General features: G+C 51.5%; 13 protein-coding genes across 13 annotated transcripts; 8 read left to right on the top strand and 5 right to left on the bottom strand. All coding sequences in view use genetic code 12, as the record gives it.

Annotated features, from left to right (window-relative positions):
• Nucleotides 1-264: 264 nt before the first annotated feature.
• Nucleotides 265-1665, bottom strand: DIURU_005115 (alpha-ketoacid dehydrogenase kinase family protein; the record flags this gene model as incomplete). Its single annotated transcript, XM_034158062.1, has 1 exon — nucleotides 265-1665. The coding sequence occupies one exon, from the start codon at nucleotides 1663-1665 to the stop codon at nucleotides 265-267; it is 1401 nt and encodes a 466-aa protein (XP_034010112.1).
• A 736-nt stretch (nucleotides 1666-2401) lies between these two features.
• Nucleotides 2402-3817, top strand: DIURU_005114 (uncharacterized protein; the record flags this gene model as incomplete). The annotated part of the gene is made up of 1 exon (XM_034158061.1): nucleotides 2402-3817. One exon carries the CDS (start codon nucleotides 2402-2404, stop codon nucleotides 3815-3817), a length of 1416 nt encoding a protein of 471 aa, XP_034010111.1.
• Nucleotides 3818-4004: 187 nt separating this feature from the next.
• On the top strand, nucleotides 4005-5945 carry ENP2 (ribosome biosynthesis protein; the record flags this gene model as incomplete). The annotated part of the gene is made up of 1 exon (XM_034158060.1): nucleotides 4005-5945. One exon carries the CDS (start codon nucleotides 4005-4007, stop codon nucleotides 5943-5945), a length of 1941 nt encoding a protein of 646 aa, XP_034010110.1.
• A 567-nt stretch (nucleotides 5946-6512) lies between these two features.
• SPF1 (ion-transporting P-type ATPase) lies at nucleotides 6513-10136 on the top strand (the record flags this gene model as incomplete). Its single annotated transcript, XM_034158059.1, has 1 exon — nucleotides 6513-10136. One exon carries the CDS (start codon nucleotides 6513-6515, stop codon nucleotides 10134-10136), a length of 3624 nt encoding a protein of 1207 aa, XP_034010109.1.
• Nucleotides 10137-10725: 589 nt separating this feature from the next.
• Nucleotides 10726-11622, top strand: DIURU_005111 (uncharacterized protein; the record flags this gene model as incomplete). Its single annotated transcript, XM_034158058.1, has 1 exon — nucleotides 10726-11622. The coding sequence occupies one exon, from the start codon at nucleotides 10726-10728 to the stop codon at nucleotides 11620-11622; it is 897 nt and encodes a 298-aa protein (XP_034010108.1).
• Nucleotides 11623-11821: 199 nt separating this feature from the next.
• Nucleotides 11822-13300, bottom strand: DIURU_005110 (cytochrome P450; the record flags this gene model as incomplete). The annotated part of the gene is made up of 1 exon (XM_034158057.1): nucleotides 11822-13300. One exon carries the CDS (start codon nucleotides 13298-13300, stop codon nucleotides 11822-11824), a length of 1479 nt encoding a protein of 492 aa, XP_034010107.1.
• An 819-nt stretch (nucleotides 13301-14119) lies between these two features.
• On the top strand, nucleotides 14120-14695 carry DFR1 (dihydrofolate reductase; the record flags this gene model as incomplete). Its single annotated transcript, XM_034158055.1, has 1 exon — nucleotides 14120-14695. The coding sequence occupies one exon, from the start codon at nucleotides 14120-14122 to the stop codon at nucleotides 14693-14695; it is 576 nt and encodes a 191-aa protein (XP_034010106.1).
• Nucleotides 14696-16160: 1465 nt separating this feature from the next.
• DIURU_005108 (Arf family guanine nucleotide exchange factor) lies at nucleotides 16161-19187 on the bottom strand (the record flags this gene model as incomplete). Its single annotated transcript, XM_034158054.1, has 1 exon — nucleotides 16161-19187. One exon carries the CDS (start codon nucleotides 19185-19187, stop codon nucleotides 16161-16163), a length of 3027 nt encoding a protein of 1008 aa, XP_034010105.1.
• An 895-nt stretch (nucleotides 19188-20082) lies between these two features.
• HSM3 (Hsm3p) lies at nucleotides 20083-20862 on the top strand (the record flags this gene model as incomplete). Its single annotated transcript, XM_034158053.1, has 1 exon — nucleotides 20083-20862. One exon carries the CDS (start codon nucleotides 20083-20085, stop codon nucleotides 20860-20862), a length of 780 nt encoding a protein of 259 aa, XP_034010104.1.
• Nucleotides 20863-21847: 985 nt separating this feature from the next.
• DIURU_005106 (uncharacterized protein) lies at nucleotides 21848-22855 on the top strand (the record flags this gene model as incomplete). Its single annotated transcript, XM_034158052.1, has 1 exon — nucleotides 21848-22855. The coding sequence occupies one exon, from the start codon at nucleotides 21848-21850 to the stop codon at nucleotides 22853-22855; it is 1008 nt and encodes a 335-aa protein (XP_034010103.1).
• Nucleotides 22856-23092: 237 nt separating this feature from the next.
• On the bottom strand, nucleotides 23093-24568 carry DIURU_005105 (uncharacterized protein; the record flags this gene model as incomplete). Its single annotated transcript, XM_034158051.1, has 1 exon — nucleotides 23093-24568. One exon carries the CDS (start codon nucleotides 24566-24568, stop codon nucleotides 23093-23095), a length of 1476 nt encoding a protein of 491 aa, XP_034010102.1.
• A 360-nt stretch (nucleotides 24569-24928) lies between these two features.
• On the bottom strand, nucleotides 24929-25198 carry COX19 (Cox19p; the record flags this gene model as incomplete). The annotated part of the gene is made up of 1 exon (XM_034158050.1): nucleotides 24929-25198. The coding sequence occupies one exon, from the start codon at nucleotides 25196-25198 to the stop codon at nucleotides 24929-24931; it is 270 nt and encodes an 89-aa protein (XP_034010101.1).
• A 626-nt stretch (nucleotides 25199-25824) lies between these two features.
• Nucleotides 25825-26319, top strand: DIURU_005103 (uncharacterized protein; the record flags this gene model as incomplete). The annotated part of the gene is made up of 1 exon (XM_034158049.1): nucleotides 25825-26319. The coding sequence occupies one exon, from the start codon at nucleotides 25825-25827 to the stop codon at nucleotides 26317-26319; it is 495 nt and encodes a 164-aa protein (XP_034010100.1).
• Between the last annotated feature and the right edge of the window lie 110 nt (nucleotides 26320-26429).

The raw sequence follows: 26429 nt of genomic DNA, 5'->3' as shown, positions 1-26429 counted from the left end.
CGGTGTAGGAACATCTTTCAACAAGGTCAACTTCATGAAAGCCTTCTGCATGGTGACATCATTAAACCTTATTTATCATTCACTTCGTATTAGAGTTGCTGCATCTTCGGAGCTGGCGAAAATTTTCCGGCCCCACCCCCCAGATGATTATATACAGGTCCTCTAAGAGAATCAGTGTAATCTACACTTCATTAAAACCAAGAAAACTTTTGATGTTTATAGAGAGTGAAATACCGGATACACTCAAGTGTCCACTTACGACGCTTACGCCTTATCGAGTTGGACGATGTTCAGATGGTAACCCAATTTGCGAAGCGTCAAACAAGTATCGCAGCCATAGCCTTGGACTGAGTTCATGGTGATGTCACCGTTCCAGTAGTCGGCATACACCTTCGACATAGGCAATCCGAGCCCCAAATCAACGGCGTGCGGACGTTCAATCAAGTTCTTCAACGTCAGTTTCTTCAGCGCCATATCCACGAGCGATGTGTGATGCAACGCGTCTTCGGCTTTGCTAAACAGAGGACACCCTTCCTGGTCATTTTTCAAGTTGGAGTAGATCTGTAATCCCGGGATCTGGTGGAAACTCATGAGACTTTGACGAGCAACATCGGGGTCTTTATGGAATGACCACACCTTGTTGAGTTGTTCCTGACTCATACCTCCCCCTTGGTCACTGATGCGAATAATGATGTCCTTGGTGCCATTAATGATACTAACTTTGATTGGAGGCAATTTCAGCGGCGTGCCTTGGCCATGAGTTCTCACCGTAGCCTGGAGCGAATTACGCACGATTTCACCCAACATGTAATGTAAATGAGGCACGATGAAGGGGAAGGTGGTAGTGGTGTCACCGTCAATCTCGAGGTCAGGTAAGAGGTCGATAGGGTAGTCGATGGTGGTTTTGATCAAGTCGGTGACATACTTCAAGTGGTAGGCAGCGTTACATTCGTCAAAGATCTCGCCAATATAGTCTGCCGACTTACGAGCATACGGCTCGTTTTCGTAGATTGCCGAGAGACTCAAGTGCTCCTCAACAATGAGCCGTCTCAGGATTCGCAGCCTGAGGATCCGCGACATGAACGGGTCCAATTCTTCCGGACCGACATTGGTATGCAAACTCACCTCCAATGCGCCCATCATGAGATGGGGTAAGTTGTAGACGTGGTCATCCAACATCTGCAGCATTTTGCGGCACGCTTTGGCGTTATCGGCGATCAGAGTGATGGGTGGTTGCCGCCGGAACGAGTTGAATGTGGTATAGTACAGCTCGTACACCTTCTGGATATGGTAGTTATTAACGACGCCAAAGGGTAACAGCTGGAGGTCCTGGATGCGGAGGGCAAGCCGGATGGGGATCTCGATCCGCACAAAGTTCGCCGACGAAAGCACTTTCTGCTTGGTCAACGTTTTCCCGTACCCGGCCAACTGTCGAAGCAGCACTGGGTGAGGTTTTTCATTGGCGTATTTCATCAACACTTCGTTCTGATAAAAATGCTGAGGGTTAAGCACGTCGGAGTACGTCGGGTATGGGCCCAAGTTCTTGATGTTGGACGCGATTTCCAGCTTATTTATCTCGGACAAAAACCCCTGGGTGATGTAGTGATGAGGACTGATGGTATCCAGGGTGTGGACCCGTCGGGTGGCGGCTAGCGTTCGCAACATGGCTGCCAGCAGTTACTTTGCGGGGGAAGGTATTAGATATTCGTCGCCGGTGCCGGAGTGCGACTGTGAACACCGGTCTGACTCACACAACTCATTTGTGCGAAGGACATGGCGTAGATCAATATATCAAAAAAGAGGGAATGGTAGGAATTGGGCAACTACTGTATATCATAAGGGGTGCTCGAAACAAGTTTCAAGGATCGCCTCCTTGCTATGAGTAGCGAATAGCCGTATTGGGCAAATCGCCCATGTATGATGGAGAGCCAAGATCTACAATTGGCATTAGCCCTGCCGCCTTGGTGAATCCAACCTCGATAATCGAAACATGTCCCATTTTCGTCAATGCAGGCGCTGCTCGCAAGTCGCGTCGGCTAGCCGCTTCATAAATCACTCGCATCCACCCAGAGCCTGAAGCCTCTCCCACATAACTCGAGTAAAATACGTTGACAATTGCTATAATGCATTCCTTACCTACACTTTGAACCGCTTGATTCCCATTAAAATTGGCCATTTACAACCATGTGGGGTTGTTTGTTTTGATTGACCCCTTCACACACTGTCCTCGTTTCGAAACATGCATGGTGAGGTGATCAAGAAATGTACCACCACGGCAGGCATCAACATTAATAGCCCTACAAATCCCCACTATTCTTCACAGTGACGGGGAATGAGTGTTGCCGACTCTCATGGGGACTCATTGCTCGCGTCAGACGCAAACCACCCTCTGTTATCATCGATGATCGATAACTCATTGGCAGCGCTGATGGACCTGTTGGCTCTGCTTGGACACTTGCCCCTGCTCAACCATACCCGAACGCTGTTTCTGTCGGTGCTGGGCGGCTTTGGTATGGGTACGATGAAGATGGGGGCTGAGTACGAAGGCGTCGACGTCAAACACCATCCCACGGAAGTGGTGTACCGCATGTGGAACCGGTTGGTGCTGGGGTCAACTGAGAATAGTGTCTACAGTTTCTTCAAGGCTAACGCGAACGTGGTCAGTGTCAACGAAACATGCCCGCCCCAGATCCTCGAACATTTATACTTCCACCACTTGGGAGTGGGTAATCGCAGTGATACACCACCACCACCGCGGCCGTTTGTGTCGGTGTTAGGGTATTGGGCTCACCTTGTCAATCGCATCCTGGCGTATTGCCAAAACCTTGACCTGGCGGTATCGTCATCAGATAAAGCGTGGGCTTATACGACAATTGATGCGATGTTGGAGCTCATGGGCTCGGACGACGCTCAAGAAATGTGCTGTTTGATCATGATCCAAGAAACAATGGTGATGAAATCGCTACATCTGGCCCACACGTTCGTTCCTGAAGTTGACTACATTTTACAGAGTATTGCCACCACGTTGATTCCTAAATACCCTAATTGGATCACGCATATGCTGTGGGTCAAAAACGTTTCAAGCTTCGACAATAACCTCTCGAAAGCAATTGACTTTTACCTTGAGTGTCTTGAACACGGAGACAAATGGAAAACACACGAGGTGGCGCCTCGCTTGTGTATGGCGTTGTTGACGATGCACCAATTCTGGTCTGAAGACCAAACGCTGTGGTTTCACACTTACAATCAAATCCTGAATAAAGCGTCGGTGTCAGCGAGTCTCTGCTACTTTTTATACGCGACGATGAGAACATTGGGATTACGGGACACACGTATCGAGCCGACATTTGCATATTTCACCAACCCACCGCTCCCTTGGCTTCGTCAAGATGCTAAACCTCTGGTCAAGCTTTTGTGGACGAAATCCCTCAGGCTTGCGGCGATCACCGCTCTTGATCTCCTCTCTAAAGTCGTCAGGCTTGAGCTTGAATGTTTGGAGGTATCCCATCCAGTGTCGGACCGATTATACCACCAAATCGTCGCCGCCAACATTACAATGGTGGCACAGGCAGTGGTACCATTGATTTCCGGAGGCAAATCCACCCTCCACTATGGGCTTGCTCGCAAAGTATTTTGTGAAATCACTGATGCAAACGTCACCTGCCCTTCATGGGTGATTTGGCAAGCAATATTCGATGCTGTCATCAAGATCGATTGTCAGCCATATCACAAAGCAGTGACGGAACTCGTCACGGGTTGGAGCATCAACAGTCCGATACGGGATCAGATGGCCATTTGGCTAGCCAAAAACGAATAATACCTTACCCTCAATCAATGAATGACCACTTGCTCTTTTGCCTCTTATCCTCTTATCGCTAAACGATTTTACCTCTATTTGTGCGCGCGATATTACGAGCCCGCGGTGACGATATCTCATCGCGCCAGGCCATCACGCTCACGCCAGACCTCACCTTCGCAAACTCACATCCCCATACCTCGCCACCATGGTGCTTAAACTGACCACCGCCGGCAACGTGCTGGTGTACCAAGTGTCAGGGTCCAATGTTGCGCGGCTGCTTCCCGACTGGATTGCCAAGAAGCGGAAACGGGCCCTTAAAAACGATCTTGACTACCAGAACCGGATCGAGCTTGTCCAGGACTTTGAGTTCGAAGAGGCCTCCAACAAGATTAAAGTGACTCCCGATGGGCAGTACGCGATGGCGACGGGGACTTATAAGCCCCAGATCCACGTGTACGACTTGGCCAACTTGTCGCTCAAGTTCGACCGTCACACCGATAGTGAGAACATCGATTTCGTCATCTTGAGCGACGACTGGACCAAGCTGGTCCATTTGCAAAACGACCGTCACCTTGAGTTCCAGACCAAAGGTGGCATCCACTACAAAACGAGAATCCCCAAGTTTGGGCGTGCGTTGACTTATAACCCCGTGAACACCGATATCCTTGTGGCGGCGCTGGGCAACGAAGTGTACCGGCTAAACTTGGAGCAGGGCCGGTTCCTCAACCCTTACACGTTAGAGACCGACCAAGGGGCCAACTGTGTCGACATTTCGTCCGCCCACGGGCTCGTCGGGGTGGGGCTTGAAGAAGGTACGGTGGAGTTCTGGGACCCACGACTGAGACTGCGAGCAGCCAAATTGATGGTCAACGACCAGAACCAAGTCACCGCCCTCAAGTTCCGTGATGACGGGCTCAACTTTGCCGTCGGTACTTCTGACGGCAACTCGTTGCTTTACGATCTCCGTACTTCGGTTCCCCTGGTGGTTAAGGACCAAGGCTACGGCTATAGCATCAAGAACTTGATTTGGCTCCCTGGTGAACGGGTGCTTTCGTGTGACAAGCGTATCGCCAAGATCTGGGACCGCAATAACGGCAAGCCGTTCGCCCTGATGGAACCCAACGTCGACATCAACGATATCTGCTGGGTGCCTGACTCGGGGATGTTTTTCATGGCTAACGAAGGGATTGCCATGCACACTTACTACATCCCCAACTTGGGGCCTGCTCCCAAATGGTGTTCGTTCCTCGATAACGTCACCGAAGAACTTGAAGAAAAGCCACTGGCCCTGGTGTACCTGAACTACCGATTCATCACCGCCGACGAAGTCAAGAAACTCAACTTGGCCCACTTAGTAGGCACCAAGGTGATGCGGCTGTACATGCACGGGTTCTTCATCGACAACGAGTTGTACGACAAGGTGTCGCTTATCGCCAACCCCAACTCGCTTAGAGACCAGCGTGAACGTGACATCCGTAAGCGGATTGAAAAGGAACGTGAACTGCGGATCCGGTCTACGGGTGCTATTACCAATACTAAGGTTAAAGTCAATAAGGACTTGGCGAAGAAGTTGCTGGAGAAGCAAGGTGAAGATGCCGCCGAGCTGGTGGTCAACGACGACCGGTTCAAGGAACTCTTTGAGAACCCTGATTTCGCTATTGATGAGCTGTCACATGACTACAAGCAATTGAACCCGGTGGGTAAACCTGAGAATAAGCCGAGAGGGTTGACCGCTGTCGAAGAAGAAGATATGATGGAAGTCAACTCCGACGACGAGCTGAGTCTGGAGTCGGAGGCTGAAGAAGACGATGCCAATAAGCAGAAGGTGCGGGAGAAGATGGCGAGAATCCAAAAGGAGCGTGAGGAAGCCACCAAGTTTATGAACGAGATGAAGGCGGCTGAACCCCAAAAGAAGACGAAGGAACTCACGTTGGGCGACCAGGCGGCTCGTATCCATAAACCCAAGCCTAACCGCGACCTGAGAGTGCGTCGCCACGCCCGCGGCGAAGCCGAAATCACGTTTGTGCCTAAGAAGAAGCCGTCGAAGCGGGAGGTCGAGCGCGACGAAGAGAAGCAAGGGCGGGCGAAGCCGAGAGCGCTGAAGGAACGCCGCAGTGGTGGCCGCAACCAGTTCCGGGGGATGTAAGCGGGTTAGCATTCATGTACATTAGAATCGAACAGTTAATACATAAAGAATTTAATTGATTGTGGACTGCCTCATCTCGGTGTCTGTGCGCACGGCATCCAAAAACCTAATACGTGACACAAACGCTCGCCACCCAAACGCCACCGGGTGTGTCTGAATCACCAAAAGCAATCACGAAGATCGTTATTCGTTTTAGTCAACCCTACAATGCCAAAGAACAAAAACTCCCAAAATTATGATAACATATTCCAATTTGTCTTCATCTACGTGTCGCTACGTGTGTGGGGAGGGGCGGCTGGCACCGCTCCTTTTTTCTCTCTGGGGTGAGAGCGATAGCCACGATAACCATAGAAGATATCGTATAGATTAGACAGAAAAAATCGTTGAAAAAACACCAAAACCACACCAACCGAAAGCTAGAGAAAACTATAGTAAAACCCACCATATATTTTGTCATCATTTTCGGTAGTTTACCCAGTGGAAGGCGGTGGAACTTCGGATGGTAGCGCCACAAGAGACACCGTATAACAGGGGCCGCGCCCTTACCGCCGGAGATTTTTCACCACCATGAACCAATACGTGGACAACCCCACGGTGGCGTCGCTGACGTTGCTCGTCAGCAAGCCCCTATGGAAACGACCCTACGTGTGGCCGTTCACCGTGATCTACCCATTATTCCTCCAGGTCTACCTCAACCACTACGACGAGTACATTAAGGGTTCGGAATGGACCTTTGTCTACTTGATCACCATCATCTCCATCAACTTGTTGTTTTGGTTGATGCCCTACTGGAACTTGGACATTGCCCAGCGGTTCAATTACTCCGTCGTCAAGACGGTGGACGAGGCGAAATACATCAAGATCGACCCCATCGCCAACACCGGCGTCGCCGAAATCTGCGAGATCTTGCGCTCCCCCGATCAAACGCTGTTTTTATTCCAAAAGAGACGCCATTTGTGGCAACCTAAGCTGGACAACTTTGCCCCGCCAAAGTTTGTTGTCGACGAAAAGCCCCGTCTCGAGGTGTTCCAACAACTGAAGGGGCTTAAATCTGAAGAATTGGCTGGTTTGACGAAAGTGTACGGCACCAACAAGTTTGATATTCCCGTGCCCACGTTTATGGAGTTGTTTAAAGAGCACGCGGTGGCGCCGTTCTTTGTGTTCCAGATCTTCTGTGTCGCGTTATGGTGTATGGACGAACAGTGGTACTACTCGCTCTTCTCGTTGTTTGTCCTCGTGGCGTTTGAGATGCTGACGGTGTTTCAGCGCCGGGTGACGATGCTGGAGTTCCAGCAGATGGGGATCAAGCCCTACCCTATCTACGTCTACCGTGACCACAAATGGATGCAAAAAGGTACCGACGACCTCTTACCTGGCGACGTGGTGCTGGTGGTACGTACCAGTGAAGAACTGGCCCTCCCCTGTGACTTATTGCTTTTGGACGGCGAGGCGATCGTCAACGAAGCCATGTTGAGTGGTGAACTGACCCCTTTGCTTAAGGAATCGATTAAATTGCGTCCCAGCTCGGAAAAGTTTGACCCGGAAGGATTCGACAAGAACTCGCTCCTCCACGGGGGGACGATGGCCCTCCAGGTGACCCCGGCAGCCCTGTCCTCTATCCCCGCCGCTCCCGATAAGGGGGCGCTTGCCTACGTGTGCAAGACCGGGTTCGAAACGATGCAAGGCCTGCTTGTGCGGATGATGATCTTCTCGCTGGAACGGGTGCTGGTGGGTAACAAAGAAGCGTTTATGTTCATCTTGTTCTTGCTTCAATTCGCCATTGTCGCTTCGTGGTACGTGTGGGTGGAAGGCACCAAGATGGGCCGCATCCAATCGAAGCTTATTTTGGACTGTATCCTTATTATCACCCTGGTGGTCCCTCCTGAATTGCCTATGGAATTGACGATGGCAGTTAACCTGTCGTTGCAACTGTTGCTTAAGTTCTTTGTCTACTGTACCGAGCCCTTCCGCATCCCCTTGGCCGGCCGTTTAGACGTGTGCTGCTTTGACAAGACCGGGACGTTAACCGCCGAAGACCTCAACTTCGAAGGGCTTGCCGGCCTCAACCCTAACCTGGAAGACTTGCACCACTTGTACACCGTCGACGAAGCTCCCGTTACTACTCAATTTGTTTTGGGTACCGCTCACGCTCTTGTCAAGTTAGATGACGGCGAAGTCGTTGGTGACCCTATGGAAAAGACGACGTTAAAGCTGGCGAAATGGATCGTCGGCGAAAAGGATACCGTCACTAAGGATAAGCACAAGGCGAAGATCTTGCGCCGGTTCCAGTTCTCGCTGGCACTTAAGCGGTCGGCCACCGTCGCCCTGATCACCCTGAAGGATATGCCCGATAAGAAGAACTTTGTCGCCGTTAAAGGTGCCCCGGAAACTATTGCCAAGATGGTGGTGGACGCTCCTGCCAACTACGACGCCGTCTACAAGCTGTTTACCCGTCTGGGGTCGAGAGTGTTGGCCCTTGCCTACAAGTATCTCGACGCCAGCGTCAATGTCACCAAAGTCGACCGCGAAGACGTCGAACTGGACCTCCACTTTGCCGGTTTCATCGTGTTCTACTGCCCGCTTAAGCCCGACGCCGTCAAGACGATCGCCATGCTTAACGAACTGAGCCACCGCCTGGTGATGATCACCGGTGACAACCCGCTTACCGCCGTCCACGTCGCTAAAGCCGTCGCCATCTGCGACCCCGCCAAGGACGTGCTCATCTTGGATGCCCCTGAAGACCACCACGCCACCGAGGAACACCACAACTTAGTGTGGCGCAACGTCGACGAGCTGGTGGTGATCCCGTTCTCGCTGGACGACAAGCTCGACGTCACTTTGTTCGACAAGTACGACGTGTGTGTTACTGGCTACGCTTTAACCCACCTCACCAGCCACCCGCAAATTGCTAAATTGTTGCGCCACTCGTGGGTGTACGCCCGGGTGCTGCCGCTGCAAAAGGAGTTCATTATTAATCTGTACAAGGACGCCGGCTACAACACGTTGATGTGTGGTGACGGTACCAACGACGTCGGTGCCTTAAAGCAGGCCCACATCGGGGTGGCGTTGCTTAACGGGACCGAGGATGGGATGAAGAAGATCGCCGAACAGAAGAAGACGGAAGCGCAAATGAAGGTCTACGAAAAGCAAGTGAGAATCATGACCAACTGGAACCAGCCGGTGCCCCCCGTGCCCTTGGCGATCGCTCACATGTACCCTCCCGGGGTGCTGAACCCTAAGTACTTGGAAGCGGTGGCTGCCCGTGGCGTGGAAATCACCGACGAGTTGAGAGCGGCCGTCGCCGCTGCCGTCAAGGCTAACCAGCCGCTTAAAATCACCAACGATTCCGGCGCCCAGGCGCTGATGGCCGACGCGCTTTTGGGGGCCCTCAACGACGCCGACGAGGACGAAGCCCCCAAACTCAAGTTGGGTGATGCCCTGGTGGCGGCTCCGTTCACGTCGAAGCTCGCCAACGTGTCGGCGGTGACCCACATCATCAGACAAGGGCGGTGCGCGTTGGTGCTGACGATCCAGATGTACAAGATCTTGGCGCTTAACTGTCTTATCTCGGCCTACTCGCTTTCCGTATTGTACTTGGCCGGGATCAAGTTTGGCGACTCGCAAGCCACGGTGCTGGGGATCTTGATCTCGGTGTGTTTCCTCCTGGTGCTGAGAGCCAAGCCGTTGGAGAAGTTGTCGTCGCAACGGCCGATGCCCGGGATCTTCAACAAGTACATCATGGGGCTGATTTTGGGCCAGTTCGCCATCCATATCATCACCTTAGTGTACATGGCGAGAGAAGTGTACATTTTGGAGCCGAGAGAACCGCAAGTCGATTTGGAAAAGGAGTTCAGCCCCTCGCTCTTGAACACGGCGATGTTCCTCTTGCAATTGGCGCAACAGGTGCTGACGTTTGCCGTCAATTACCAGGGTTACCCCTTCCGCGAACGCATCAGCGATAATAAGGGGATGTATTACGGGTTGATCGGGGTGGCGGCCCTCGCCCTCGCCGGGGCCACCGAATTCGTCCCCGAGCTCAACGAGGCGATGAAGTTTGTCCCCATGACCACCGAGTTCAAGGTGAAGTTGACGGGGCTGCTTTTGCTCGACTTCTTCGGGTCGTGGGCGGTGGAGTTGGTGACGAAGTACTTCTTCATGAACTCGGACCCCGCTGACATCGCCCAACACTAGCGTTGTTTTAATAGACCGTTTATATATAGCTAGAAATGTGAAACCGATAGACTAATCATCTGTATCGTACTATGAGTGTTCCCTGATGTTGGATACAAAATAACTCATTGTCTGGCGTTCCTCCGAAAAAGCCGATTCGGCAATTAATTTGCCTGTGGTTACGCTCCCCTCAATTTCACGACATCCAGACAGTCGTCCCCCCTAAAGTCTAACCACTGTGGCGCAATCAATCACATCATAAGTCTGGTTCTCCGATTTACATTACCGTGCCAATTGAGATGATTACGTGAACCGTTTGATTGCTAATAGCGTAATCAAGGAGACGAAGGCCTCATTTACGTAAAGTTGCAAGTGGTATTTCGCCAAAATCGACAAATTATCCTGTACACACGCCGACCGTCCATTACTAATTTGAAGATCTGCTCACGTGACCGTAACTGATAAGTAAGCTGTCAACGTTACCGCTGACAAACATCATAACCATCGGGGCCATTAGCCACTGTGGCACCATACACACTTTTCCTCTATAAATTCTCCACTATTCTCGGTCACTTGTTCTTCACTACACAATCTACAAATCCTTAAAACAATGACTGCCTCAATTGCTATCTTCGGTGCCAACGGTTTACTCGCCCAGCCCCTTATCGACGCGCTTACCCTGGCCACCTTTAAATCCAAAGTGGGCCTGATTACGGTGGTGACGCGCGAGGAACCCAAACAACGTCACAATGGCGTCGAGTACGTGATTGCGGATATTTCCAACCACGACCAGGTGCCCCAAGTGGTCGCTGCTCTTAATGGGGTCGACGCTATCGTGGGGCTCAATGCGCCCTTCCCGCAAGTGTACGCCGGCATTGAAGCAGTGTTGAAGCAAGTGAAGCCCAAGCTCTACGTCCCGTCGCAGTTTGGAGTCGATGTCCCCCGGGCGCAACAGATTTTGCCCGGGTTTTTGCTGGTGAAGACCGACCACTCCAAAGCGGTCCGCGCCTTGGGCATCAAAGTGGTCGACGTGTTTACCAGCTTGTTCCACTCCCCCAACGGGTTTAGCTACGAGATTGTTGGCCACTACGGCGTGGACAGCGACGGGCTGGTGACGCAGCGTGGTAACCCTAAGCAGAAGATCTCGGTGACTGCTACTGGTGACGTCGGCAAAGTTGTTGCGGCGCTCGTCACCGCTCTGGACTACTCTAAGCTCCCCGACGTGGTGAGAGTGGAGTCGGACCAAGTCACTCCCGAGGAAGTGCAACAGACGTGGGCCAAGAACCACGGCAAGTCCTTGAATGTGGTGAAGTCGATCGACCAGGCCGAGGCGCTCGCCGAAGTGCAAAGCGACTGGAAGGCCAACGGGTTCCTGCCCGACAAGTTCTTGTTCTACCTCCACTCGTTGACGTCGCAAGGGGCCAACGGCGGGACGTTGTTTGTCGAGAACGATAACCAATTGGTTAACCCCGGCATCTGGCAATGGGAAAAGTTCCACGCCGCTTAGGATATAGCCTGATATATGAATCTTCTTTTATATTTGTAAGCGTCTGAGTGGATGTTGTTGACTGACAACACGAAGTAGAAGCTACGACAATGGTTGAGATTCATTCCCAAGATTGATTATTTCGATACAGTTGTTTTATTGATGAAAATATCGTCGACTCAGATCTTGGCTATCTCAGATTGTTTGTGTTGAGCAGACACTAAGTAACTTTAACGGGACACCCTTGTTTGAGGCTGATGGTGAGGGAGACGTGCTTCAACGGCGGATAGGTCGAGTCTCCACTAAAGGGGAGCCCCTGTGGAAACGCTTGCACCATGCGTACCGTCACCAACGCCAACTCAGTAAGGGCAAACTGCTGTCCCAAACACACTCGGGGCCCCCCGTTAAACGGCAAATACGCCCATCCTGGATTCTTAAGGTCGACCCATCTTTCCGGTCGGAAAACATTGGCATCGTCACCGTAAACGTCGCGGTCTCGGTGCATACACCACGGCGAGTAGGTGATATTAGTACCTTTAGCCACGAAGATCGGCTGGGAGCCATCACTACCACCACCGCGAGGCAACGTGGTATCTTCAGCAGCAAACCTGACGTTTTCGGCAACAATGGGGTACATTCTAAGCACTTCTTTAAGCACCTGCTGGAGATACGGTGCTCTTTTAAGCGACTCAAACGTGACACTATCAGCCTCGGCAAACCGTTGATCAACTTCATCCTTTAATTTGGTGTAAATCTCGGGGTTCCGTCCGAGCTCGTACCAGAGGAACAGAAGCGTCGACGCCGTAGTATCTCTCCCCGCAAGCAAAATATTGAGGGCCTGGTCTCTAAGCACTTTGGGGTCGCGTGTCTGCTTCACCAACTCGTTCAAAAACGTGTATTTCCCCTCAGTCTTTGTGTCCAGTTGCGCAAGCGCTCGTTCGACATAGTGGTCGGCAAGCTCGTGGACGGTGCGGCAGTGTTTGCGGAACTGGGGCCCGTCGCCGAGGAAGTACATGTCCTGGAGGACGAAGCGGAAGGTAAGCTTTTCCTGGGCCTTAGTAAACAGCTCGGAAAAGGGTAATTGTTTCTGGCCGAGACTGTTCACCGATTCACCAAAGAGGAATTCGGTAGCCACATCCATGGTAAGACTGAAGAATAGCGGTTGTAAGTCGACCACGGCGCCCGGTTTACTATTTTTGATCTCCTGGATCAAGTGGTGGGCGTGGGACTCGAACATCAGCACATCAACAATCTGGTCCCGGTGGAACTGTGGTCTAAGGATTTGTCTCAGATGCTTCCATCCCTCGCCATCAAGAGTAAACACGCCGTTGCCCAATAACGGATAGAATATCAGGTGGCGTTTGCCCAAATGGAACAGCGTAAACTGGGTGGCAAGCATCGCCTTGATGTTCTCCGGGTCAAGGGTGACGATCACGGGCTGGCCCGCCACGTACATCGACAGCGTTTTCAACTGCGGGTTGGCGTCCACGATCCGCTGACTATTCTCGTAGTAGGTGCCAGCAGCGGTATGCTTGACGAGGTTAACCATATTGATATAGCCAAAACAGTGGTCTTGTTCCACTACCCCTAGCGGAGCGGTACGCCATTGGCGCTGAAGCTGGCGCCGGCGCCAGGCAAGTCGAGCTCGGAGACCAACAAGCACTGAAAAGAGCACGATCGCCACGTATACTAGAGTCATGGTGGAACCATATAATTGATCCGATTATCCGATTGTTTCGCTTGCTGCGGCTTACAGACGTGCGACTGGGACTAGGCGTGTTCCTTGCATAGATCAATACTCCATCGGAGTCAAGCGGATTAGATAGTGAACGAAATTTTCTTGCTTTGTTGTCAGTAATTTAGTAATGATGAGTACGACGTGGGTTTAATCATGTGGTGTCGTCAGTTCGAATTTTTCACATCAGAGTGTAGCTATTTAAACGATTCAAATGAGTGATAATGCCTTTAGTGAAGCTAGTCTAACTTGTTCAAGAGACGGTCAATAGGGTTACTCTAAAATAGCTTTATCGAAGCGGCTGGGTTGTACGTAAATATGAGAAATAGCCCCATAGCCCAGTTCTTGGCGCTTAGGTAATCGTGGATGTTCCCAAATGTCTCTTTAGACAATAATGACAATGGCGGTGCTGTCGAGCGTGAAACAGCTCACAGGTGCATTTACTTGTTCTAGCAGTCAAATTTTCCTGTCCCTCTTATATAAAAGGGAACCCCCCAGTGGTTTTGTTTAAAGCTATAACCATCAACTATACAGTTATCCCCGTAACTTCCTCAATCGGGTGATGGTTTACTTTATATGTCTATATCTCAGTACAATATTTGGACTTAACTATTATTTGTAGAACCCTTATCAATTTGGACGTCAGTGGTGGGCCATCAGAGTACGGCTTGGATTTATTTGGATCTCACAAATTCTTCCTCAACACAACGTTGCAGTGCGACAGCCCTCCCGGTGTCATTTCCTATTTCGCACCGCGCGTCGTATATACCCACACGCGTCACCATGGCCTCGAAGAAACCCGTGATCCTGATGATCGTGGCGGCGCTTAAGCCGCTGTACGGTATTGGTTACCAAGGGAAGATGCCGTGGCGGCTCAAGCAGGAGATCCGCTACTTCAAAGAGGTGACGTCGTTGGGGAATAACGCCGTGGTGATGGGGCGCAAGACGTGGGAGCTGATCCCCGCGAAATTCCGACCATTACCCGATCGAATCAACGTCGTTCTCTCGAGATCGGTTCCTGAAGGCAACAAAGTCGATAATGTCATCTACGCTAAGTCATTTGACGAGGCGTTGGCGAAGCTTGACCTGTTAAACGTCGATAACGTGTTTGTCATTGGTGGAGCTCAAATTTATAATACGTTGGCGTCTGATCCACGGGTGACCCATCTTTACCTTACTGAGGTTACTCTGACTAACCCCGAGGTGGCAATGGATACGTTTTTGGACTTTGATTGGAGCCAGTGGCACCAACAACCTCTGTCGCAATTGGAAGCTGTGGTGGGGCACGCGCTTGACCGGGACATCACTGAAGGGGACTTCACCTATAATTATACTCTCTGGACCAAAGAGACCAAGTGATCATCCAATTGATGCATAAAAGTGGAGCTGTCAATGAGATCGTGATAACTTCTTAGGGATTCTGCTGGTTACAGTGTCGACTAGGACAATCTGGAATTGAAATACTGGTCACACTTGCGCCTAATGATTTGAAGGGCTTCGAGGTCCAAAGTTATATAATTTAATAGGACACTCATGAATACAATCATTGGACAGACTGTTCAGTGTCCTCTCCCACGTTTACTTCGACATGAAACAAACAAACATCCTCGCTTCACCTAACGAACCTCTACACATCTAAATCAGTCACTTCATCGCCGTTCGGGCTTTGATCGCATCTTGCATTTACAAGTATGCATTTTGTTTACATCTCGTCTAGCGCTCACCTTGTATGCAGGCTAGCGAGTACGAGATGAATTTGACAAGTTTATCACGATTCTCTAAAGCCATGAGTTTAGATGGTGGAACGTTAAGACATAGCTGATTGTAATCGCCGTGGCCAGTTTAGTCAGACTCGACCCCCAAAAGATCAAAATTAGCAATTTTAAAAATTAGGATTTTGCTAGAAAAATAAAAATGGCGTTTGAAGTTTTTGATTTTCAAAAACTGGCATACTTTTTCAAACGCCATTTGGTGCCACCGATATATGTTGTTCTTTGCACTTTTGTGAGTAACATTTGTTAACACACCTATGGTCTAACTTGTCTGGGTCGATAGGAAATTGAGGGCGAAGGGCGCGTTTTTGAAGTTTTTGCGGTCACGCTTTTCAAGTTTTTTTATTTTGAAAAGACACCTAAAAAGGGGTGTAGCACCGCCTCCAGAAGAGTCAACCCAACGAGAGCAGTCTCGTTGGCATCATAGGAGCCAAAACTACCTTCGACTTTATTCTTTTCGCAGTGGGACCATTTTTCGTAAAGTTTGCTATCGGGGGTATCTTTAACTATATGCAGTATGCACATGCACTTAGGGGGTCCACTCAGTATTCGCGCAGATACATCATCACATCAACCAATTCATCGCCAGATGTCAAGTTATAGATGTAACAGTGAAGTTTTATCAACAATAAATCAAAAAATAGTGATTGGTTGATTTTTTTTGGAGTAGTACCAATCGCTGGTGGTGACACCAGGACGGTGGCTACACTAACTTTCATTAAATCTACCGCGACGCCTAAGTCAGTCCTCAGCCAAACAGGTTCACCTAAGAAATACAATATGGATTGATTCATGTATTCGGGAGTAAAAATACTCTAAAGCTATAATAGCAGTACTTCAGCTACTGAGCCTTGAGGATAGCAGGTGATTTAAGGCTGTTGTAGCTAATTTTTCATCCATTGAAGTTCAGAACAGTCTAATAATAATAGCTGGTTTACGGAGATGACTAGAGAATGTGGCAATGGCTTATGCACACCATTCCTTGCTCGTGCTACAGGTGGTCACAATTAGAGTATTTCATAAACATGGGTATATATCTATCTCGGTCGTCGTTACATCGCCACCACGTGGACGGCGGTCTCGATGCCGAGCTTTTTCAGTGTCTCGAACAGGTTCGTCGGGGTCGTCTCCTCGCTTGCCTCCTCGCGCTCTTCTTCTTCAATGATGGTACCAGCGGGGTAAGGGCCGTCCAGCGTCTGGTGCATCAATTGGTTAATGGGCAGCTCGTTGTCACGGTACTGAGACAACGTGTACAGCGTCGGGGCAGTGACGGGAGGGATGGAGTGGTAGTCGTCGTCGAGAGGACGGTGGTGGGCCGAGGTCAAATCAGTAAGCAGCTTGCTCGCCTGGAACGAGGGGATGTACTTCAGCACGTCCTTCATGTTAATGAACAACTTGCGGATCTCGGCTTTAACCAACTTGGTCAAATCGTCGTCTTCTTCCGGTTCTTCTTCGTCGAGGTTAGGCTCGATGAGCTCGACGTCGAGCCCTTCCTTCTGGGCCTGTTTGCGTTCCTCCTTATCGGCTTCCTCCATGTCGAACCGCAACTGGAGGCCAAAGCCAAGGATGATCAAGTAGTTCTTGTACTTCAAAAGCTCGGCCTTGTACTCGGCGATCTTCTGGTCGTAGTTGCTGATGATCCGCGAGTAGTTGGTGCCACCGTAAAGCTTCTGGGGGAAGTTGTTTAAGAACTTATTCTGCAAGCCAATGAACTCGTGGTACACCTTGCGCAAGTGGTTGTAGTACTTGTAGGTGCGAACAAACTGGCGCATCATCCCCGCGTGGTTGTTGGTGCCGTTAGTCTCCAGCAACACGTTGGAACCGTCGTTGGCCACCACGTAGTTCAGCAAGTATACCCCCTTAGGAATGGGCTCCCACTTTGAGATATACTTAAGCTTCTTGAATTGGTCGCGGTTGCCGATGAGCCCGTCCAAGTTCGTCCACCCGTACTCGATCAGCAGCACCAGCTCCTCCAACGTGGGGATGGCGGTGATCTTGGCCGCCCAGAAGTTACAGGCGTTGACAAACTCCAAGGCGATCTCGCGGGTACCCGCTTCAAAGATGAACTTCTTCGCTGGCTTCTTCAGCGTCTTGGGGAAAGTAAGTGACCATAGGATCATCTTCTTATTCAGCCCCGTGACCAACACCGGTTTCTCCATCAGCGCTACCGTCAGACAGAGGTTATAAGTGCCGACGTTGGCGGCATTGTTGAGCCAGTTACCGTCACCCACCACTTCGTCGTCGTCGACTTTCTTTGCCGGTTTCTTGTGCTTTTTGATCACCTTAGGATCAAACGAGTAGAGGGCAAGCTCCCCTTTCAGCACCACGACGAAGTTCTCGGTGAACTTGTTGATGGCGAGCGGCAGCAGTGTCAGCCCTCTCACCAGGGGCAGCGGCACCTGGGCCTGGCGGAAGAACAGCAGGAAGAAACCGGTACGGGTGCTACCAGTGGAAGCCAGGGGCATGGGCGCCTGGATCCCGTCGCCGTCGCTACCGACATCGTTGTTAAGCACTTTAAGCTTCAACAACCCTTCCTTGAGGTAAGGCGAACCCTGTAATTCCAACGTCAAATCGTAGCCGTCTTGGTAGTTATTAACGTTGAAATCCTCAAGGTTCTGGTAGCCGCCGTCGGAGCCCAGGGCGCCCAGGTCCAAGTGCAACCGGGTGATGTTGACGGTGTCAAACAGGAGCACCAGCAACAGGTCGTCGTGGAGATCCAGGTCGCGCAGCACCACCAGCAGCCGCAGCAGCCGCTTGTGGAGCTGGGACCCGGGGGCACCTGCGTCGCCGAGACGGCGCAGCCGCAAGTTCTGCATCGACAGCATCTGCAGCACCCGTCCCAGAGTCGTCAGGTTCAGGTTGGTGCGCAGAGCCACGGCGCCCAGAGCGAGGGCACGCCCGAAACCGACGCGCAGCGACCGGGAGCCGGCGGCACCAAGCAGCAGGCCGCCCGCGGTGTATTGCAGCACCAGCAGTGTCGCTGACAGCATGCGCTTCATCACCAACAGGGCGCGGCGGTTGTCGGCGGTGTCGGTCAGCCAGATCAGCGACCCCAGCGGCTGCCGCTGGATCTCCGGGTGATCGGCGGTGGGAGGCGCCACCGACACTGCGGTCGGCACCGACGTGGTGGCAGTACCGTTGACGTCGTTGTCAGTTGCCAGAGTAGTTATAGTAGTAGTGGCGGTGGTGGGGGCCGGGGGCGCCAGCGCCGCCGGGTCGCGTCGGGGAGGGGGCGCCGATGCCGTCAGGGTGGCGCCCTGCTGCTTCAAGTGCAACTCGTCCTTGAGCAACAGCTCGTAGTAGTTGGAGAGCTCGCGCTCGATGATGATGCGCTGCTTGATGCTCAAGTTCTTCAGCAGTTTGGGGTTCTGCTGGATGAAAGTGGTGAAGGTGTTCTTGATATAGTCCGCCTGGGAGATCTTCAGTTTCTTGTTCAATTCCAGGTTGTGCAACGCCGTATTGAGCAAGATCAACGAGTAGATGATGATGTAGATCTTTTCAAAATTGCGGGTGCAAAACACGTTGGTCTGGTGCTGCTTGATGTACAGCTTAGTGAACGACAGCAAGATGCGGTCTATCTCTTGGGATTCACCTTTCAAGTAAAGCTTAGAGCAAAGCATACGTGTCAGCGTCAACAAGTTAGCGTTCCACTTAAACAAGTCCATGTAATGGTTGCGGATCTTCAGCAGTTCCTCGTCGTTGGCGGCTAAGAATTGGGTGTATTCCTCGGGCTGGATCAGGACAAACTCTTCGTTAAACAACTTTTTAGCGATCTCGCGGTATTCTTTGTCCAGCGGGTCGTCGTGGGACTTCTTTTTCGTCGCCTTGGAGTCGGTAGACCCCGCCGACGTCGTCGACGCCTGGTCGACGCCAGCGCCGGCGCGGCCCAGCGCCGACCCGTGGGAGCTCAGCAGCACTTGCCTGGGGTGGTGGCGGGACTGCTGCTGTTTTTCTTGAGGCGTCAACGGCAACGGCTGGTCCTGTTTGGCCGTCAAATGGTGCTTGTCTGGGGTGACGTCGTGAGGGGTGGTAGCGTCGCTCAACGTGCCCTCAGAGTCGATTTTGTTGAGGTCAGACATGGTGGATTGCCAGAGACAAAAGCGAGAGCAGCAAGTTTTGAGTGGGTTGGGAGGGTAGGGGGGCGGAGGGTATAGGGAAGCAAAAAAGCGACACCGCACCTCACTTGTGGCGGTTGGATGCCTTAAAGGTCTCGTACTGCAGGTAAGCGGTACACGGCAAGGATTACGCTGTGAAGCGCGAAAAATTTATAGAAAAAAATTAACAACACAATGGCCGCCCCGACATCTGATTCAACAATCGAGGGGGGGGCACCAATTTGGGGGACAGAAACAATACTCGAGGGAAGTAATAGATAAGCACCCAGAGAATAAGCTTTACGTCAGATGGGTTAGAATGACGGTGATAAGGATAACAAAGGACTTATAGTGTATAGAGTGTACTGATTCACGCTGGCTGAGCCTCCCCCAGACGACGGGGCAGCTCGCTTGGTGGGGCTCATGCCACAGACGCGTGGCGCGTTCCCAGATGGGCAGCGCTGCACTCCCTTTTGGTGGGTGAAAGGCAGCGAGAGTAAAAAATGAAACAGCGAGACCAAAAAAATACTAGCTAGCTTTGAAAGGGAAAAAGTAGTGCAGTTACACAATGCCCGTTAAATTGGCTTTTTCCCCTTAGCCCTAGATTCCTGATTTTGCGGCCTCCCCCCTACTTTCACTTCCTTCGCTACCGTCGATATCCTGGTAAATCCGCACCGGTGGTGTTTTCTCCGGTTAACTTACGGCGGGTAAACAAGGTTGGTNTTTTTTTTTTTTTTTTTTTTTTTTTTTTGTACACTTCGAGGGATGATAGGCAATTTTTAACAGAGGGAGTAAGTCACGTGATCTTGGGGTCGCCAAGCCGCACGCGAACACTCAAAGTCCGGTAGCGCCGCCGCCACCCATATTCACCCCAAATTAAATGCACGACTACCAGCTGCTTGTTGACCGCAAGCGCCAGGCGACCTCCGCCGACGACATCGGGGCCTTGCTTGACGAGATCGCCCAGATCCCCGCCGCCGAGGTCGCCTCGGGCGCCGTGCCCCGAGAACTCTTTGCCTGGCTGTTACGCGACGACGACACGCTATTGCTGTTGCTTATCGCTCAATTCTTCCGCAAGTGTCACTTGCCCACTGAAGAAAAAGTCCAGATTGCCTCTCAGCTCCGTACTGACGACGAATTGGTGGCAAACGAGCTCGTGGGGTTGTGGTGCGATTTGCTGTACGAAACCGATACCCTGGCGCACGTAGACTTTGCCAACCCCAATGTCGCGCGTCAGTTTAACCCGGACTTGGCGTGGAGCGTCAAGCCCGACGTGTTGGACGGGTTTCTGCTTTATGAACACTGGCCGGTGTTTCTCCACTTTGTGCGGCTGAACACCCACCCGGGCGGTAAATTTGACCAGGAAACGTTGGCTAAACTCCCGTTTGACAAGTACTTGGAGGCAGCCGAGGCGATGGCCCAGTTTCCCCCCGCAAAACTGCGGTTCTTATCGACCAACGCCGTGCTGCGGTTGCTTAACGCCGACGAATTGATCAACAGCGAGCTTTTCGGGGCTAAACACGCCGTGTTGGATGAGCTCTTAGCCTATCCTCGTCCCCCTGAGATTAAGCAATGGGAACAGGCGTTGGAAGAAGAAGCGGAAAAGATGAAAGGCGGCTACAAACGCCCCGACATCGACGTCGCCACCGAAACGTTGTAAGCTCTCATTTCATTCCATGATCCGCCCACTTCGGCCAGTTTCGGCTCTTCAGAAGCCGTGGTGATGAGATCGCTGCTCCAACCGAAATCCACCACAAAAGCCGTCTGGCTTTTGAATTCCCCTAACATTGCATTTCCCTACTATTTATTATGAAGACATGTTTACGAATCGCAGCCCCTCTCGTCGTTCTCTTACTCCTGTTAAATTGAATGCCTTGACCCAGATGTTGGTTTCTACCTCCCCCCCTTACACCAGGGACCACGCAAACACAGATTCACTTAGGCTCGAACCGACACCTGCCCCCTCGCATGCGTCCGGCAGCCGCAACGCTAACATAACCCGACATGCGTAGGCGAGCCTGTGCTTTTGCAAACGGCTTTGTGGCAGTATCCCTGGTAAGGCAACTCCCCTACCGCTTCCGGCTACCCTCGCAAGCAACTAAGAAAACAACAATGGAACCCGCTAGCAAATCAGGGTATATTTCTACCCCAATCCATCAGCCCCTAATGACAATAGAGAACTACTCAGTCAACCAGTAAACCCGTTTTGTTTGCGGTGGTGGGCGCCTGGCGACAGTCGTCCATAAGGCGGTTCGTCGCGGCGGGGACAAAAACAGGTTATGGGGTGCACCCGTGCATCGCCTCGTTTTTTTGGCGCTCAGAGACAGAGTCCCAGATACAGTCCCTAAAAGGGGGATATGGTGCCTCGTCTCCTCAGACTTTGGGACTGCACCTAAATCCATAGATCGTTTTCACCTTCGCTAATAAGGTTTGTAGGGGTAAATCCCCTTACTATAACTAGCGCGTGCCTGTGATCTGACAGTGAGAAATTATAATACCTACTGTTGGCTGTTATCGAGCGACCCCAGAATTCGCGTCTGAGCGCGACGTAACGGGAAAGCGCGCCGCCGTCGTCTCATTCCCGGCTGAGGTGTCGGCTAATACTCAAAAAATGTAGGCTGTCGTCTCGCGTGGTCAATTGAGGGATGCCGCTGGGTCTCGCTCCCTCCGTAAAAGCAGAGGGTGTGCTGCCTCGTTGTCCCACGACGCTGTCCTTTGCTTCCTCTTCGCCAAGCGCCCAAAGCGCCGCTGGCGCCGCTAATGGCGGCGACACCACCAGTCTCTGGCGCCGCCTCGAGCAGTTGGAACGGGTGGTGCTGGCTCAATCGGACGAGATCGCCATCCTCAAAAAGGCAGTGGCGCTGGCGCCGCTGACCACGGCGCCACTGGCAGTGCTGCTGCTGCTGACCCCCGTGTTGCTTCGGGCGCTGACGATGACACCCCAAACACTAGGCGCTGACGATGCCGATGTGATTCGCCTTCTAAAACACGATATCGACACCAAGCTCCGCCACACCCACTTGGACCCGCTGGAGCTTTCCCGCTACATTGACGCCCACACGACGCTGGCAATCCTCGACCAGGTAAAGACCTACTTCCCGCGGCTCGTCGTCGATGCGCCACCGCCGACGTTTGTGGCGCTGGAGTTCTTTGAGCTCCCCATTATCGACCAGCTGTTGGTGATCGAGACGTTTAACGACCCTGGCATCGGCGATAAGCTCGAGCTGATCCAGCAGTTGTTTCAAACGACCCAGGTTCCCTTCCACTATTGGGGGTTTTATGGCGTCACCTACCTCGGTGACTTGATCCGCCTGGGGCTAGAACCGCTGCCGCTGTGGCCTGAGTTTTTGGAATATTTGTTTCAATACCGCCAGTTCTACGAAGAGGACTTGCACCACATGCACGTGTGGCTCCATACCCGGCCAAAACGGGGCCAGCCAGTGCTCCAGTTTGTGTCGCGATATAAGCAGCGAGCGGCACACTATAAGGATTTCCCGGGTAAGTTTACCCTTGAAAGAGACCGGCTTGTGTTCTGGCTCAAACGGAGCTTCCCCGAACGAGTGGCAGCAGTGGAGTTCGAACAAGTGGTCCACCGCGACCCCTTCTACCATAGCGTCGTGCAAATGTTCTCCGCCAACGAAAGTTTTAATTGAGCTTACTACGTTTGCACAGATTGTACGGAGTTTGATAATGAAGGCCTGACCGAAGCAGATACTCATGCTTCGCGCTTCTAAAAGCTGCAGTCGCCGTTAGAGTGAGAGCTACTTAATGGATCAACAAAAGATGACTGGAGCCGGTGCAGAGATGGAATTGTGCTGCTTAAAATGACGTGTCATATCTCGTAGTTCGCATGCTTTATAGCGGTATAACTCATCACAATAATAAATCATTCATTCAATAGAATTGGAAACGACGCTAGTTTCTGCATCATCGCTTTCAGCATCGCTTTCAGCATCAGAGGCTTTCACCGGACTAGATGGCATTACAGGTTTATCATCGCTAACACTCGTCGACGCCGGCAGCGGTGGTACGAGCCAACCGCGAGGCACGATCACCAAGTGCGCCTGCAGAGCAGAGTTCCACGGATCGCTTAGCAGGGGTGAAGAAGCCCTCCGTGGGCTACTGGGTGGTGACGGTAGCTTGGCTGGTAACTCCTGGCTGGGTGTTTCCTCCTTTACTAATTCCTGGCTGGGTGTTTCCTCCTTTACTTTCACCTCATCTTCGGCTTCCAGTTCGCTTGTGTTCGCCTCTTCTTCATCTTCGGCATCAGAGGCGTTCTCACTATTTGGATTCTCTACATTTTTCACATAGATGATTTTCAATAACGTCACGAGCCGAGTGAACAGCGCCCTCAATTCCTCAAGTCGTTTCAAGCTGGTGTACCGCAACGGCCGCGAGATATCGGTGTCGAAGTTCGCCTTATCGTTATAAGGGGCAATCCCGAGAAACCGCACGTAGGGGTACAAGTCGCTGGCACGGCGGATCACCGGTTTGCTCAATAGGCATATACGATGACGAGCTCGCAACACCGCCACTGCCTGCAGCTGGAGTGTCGTCATCTTGTAGATTTGCTGACCATCGTCAACAATGATGCGATGGTACACCTTGCGAGGGCCAAATAACGGCAGCCGGTAGGGCTTTTCTTTGGATCCCGGCATGCCATCTGACGGGTCGGTGGCGGCAAAGTGTTGCTGGTAGTCCAGCACGAGGATGCCGTACAGAGTGATGACAACATCATGCTTCGAGAGCGCTGAGAACAGTGTGTGTCTGTGAGTACCCTGATACACCTTGACGTCGAAATCGTCCTCCAGATAGCAGCTCCGTTCAAAATGACACTCCCATTGAGGGATTTTGGACAACGAGGTGATGATGAGTGTAGTGCCACAAGCGTCGTCATCGTTAGGCCGGTGGTGAGCGATCAACGCCGCCATTTGCAGGGCCGTGCTGTAATTGGCATCGTGGTAGAAAATACCACCCGACACCAACGACGATTCTCGTTTCATGATTGCCGCCAACCCGTCCTGTTCCCATTCCTCTAAGTCCTCCACATACTTAATCGCGGGGAACCCTCTGGGGAGATCTTCATTTTCCACACTTTGAGACAACTTAACGAGGTCGTCATCAATTGCCATAGGCGATATCATCTTCATCATGTCAGACCCTTGGGAGGTTGCCAACGCTGTGCTGAGAATCTTATTCTGCTTCGTTGTTGCTACAGTTGTCACCAGATCACGGTCTGATGAAGGAGAAGAGTCAATTCCAAGGCGACTAAGCAGGCCTGCAAGCAGCTTGATGTCGCTCGCATAGTCGTTGTCGGTGGTTTCCGTCTTGATCAAGTTTGGCTCTGTTTGGCTCACTGTGGTCATCTTTGGCTTATCTTTGGCTTGGAGCGCCAGCCCCTGTGTTTTGGTCAAGCGTGCACAAAAGGCAGTGACGGGGTGCGAGTCATTGCTGTGGCTAATGAGGCAGCTACCAGAGAGATTGAGTGATGATATAGCATTCAGATCCCTAAGCCTCAATTAATGATGAAGATTAAAAAACAACACTAGCCTCGCTTTCAGGATTTTTATAATCGCACTCCTTCAGTAATTACTTTGGCAAACACTAGCGATCGGAGTGAAATGACTCTCAAAAACCTCTACGTAATGAAGCAAATGTTCGATATATATTTGAGATGTCCCAGTCTTGGGTCTATATACAGGTTGAGCCTCGAGATCATCATGAAATCACTTGGTACCACCACCACCATCGCCTCCATTAGTAGCAGCACTACTACTACTCGTAGTAGTTGCACTACTTGTAGTAGCATCATCCTTCTTAAACTTCATTTCCTCCGTCTTCTCCCCAGGCAAGTTGGTGAGCCCCAACGTGTCCCACTCACTCTTCTCCATCAACTGGTGGTCCATGCGACACTTGAGGTACTGCTTGGCCAAGATGCGGCAGTTGGGGGCGTTGCGGTTCTCGGTGAACTTCATACACTTGAGGTAGCTGTTCATATACTCGGTGCATTCGCCTAGATGGTCCAAAGGGAATGACCCTCTTTCAGGAGGTGTGGGAGTCCAGCCTCTGAAATTTCCGCCTATACCGTTAGTACCAACAACAACCAAATCGATAATTAGAAAAATTATCACGTACCGGGAGAGCCACTAGCCATATTTGGGGTATGAAGATAAAGTGGTGTCAAGTCAAAACCCGTAGGTGCGTATAGTTCCGCTAACGTGCGATCCTGCAGAGAGCCACACAGATCAACCCACCCCAGTAACAACAATATCACCAATAATGACGATTTTTGCTACTTTAAATCATGAAAAATAGGTTTGTCGTGAATTTATTAGTGTTTCAATATTTCTGGTTAACCAAGTTACAACTGGTTAGCTGTCTCAATGACTCATTGCTTCTCATTCAATCAGTGGCACCAAACCCCGGGTGATCACCATCAATTTTTCACCTTCAAACTCTCTCCTCTTACTTCTCACTACTCACTTCACTCTCAAAAACCTTCCATATGCCATTACCTCTCCCTAGTTGTCCCTCTCTGTGCTGGTGATCCCTGACTCTGACCAGTGCGAGTCATGTGCCAGCACCCAATACACCACTGCCACCGTCCCAGGTTCCCCACACCATGAAGGACTACCGCGGCGCCACCATCGAGGACTTGGACATCAAGCCGGCGATCTCAGTCAACCCGCAGACCACCATCCTCCAGGCGCTCGAGACCGCCTACGAGGGCGAGTTCACCTTCCTCCCCGTCATCCACGAAGCCAATAAGAAGTTGCTTGGAGTGCTTAATGTCGACGAAGTCGAACCGAAAAAGGGCGAGTTGGTCAAGAACCACATGATGTGGTTTAGCCAGGCGGCTAAACGGGCCTACGAACAGCAGCAACAGCCTCAAGCGAAAACGCCCCGCAACACGAAGATCATCACCCCGCAACCGCTGTCGAAAACGTATACCGTTTTAACTCCGGGGACTCCCTTGGAGGAGCTCGACGCCTTCTTCGCCCAGGGTAACCCCTTCGCCATCATCACTGAGGCTGGGGGTAAGTTTGTCTACGGGGTGGCCACCTTGGAGGACTTGCAACTATACGAGAAGAGCCGGCCGCTTCTCGGCAAGTTGTGAGACGACAGCTTTGTCACTTATTCCTATTAAATAGACCTGCTAACGACGTAAATAGACTGATGCTATAGACTAACGTAAACCACTTTAGAACACCACTAATTTGGTAAAAT

This window comes from Diutina rugosa (assembly GCF_008704595.1).
Source record: "Diutina rugosa strain CBS 613 chromosome Unknown scaffold38_size132560, whole genome shotgun sequence".
Taxonomy (NCBI): Eukaryota; Fungi; Ascomycota; class Pichiomycetes; order Serinales; family Debaryomycetaceae; genus Diutina; species Diutina rugosa.
The sequence above is the reverse complement of the archived record's forward strand: the minus strand, read 5'-3'. Positions and strand labels throughout refer to the sequence as shown.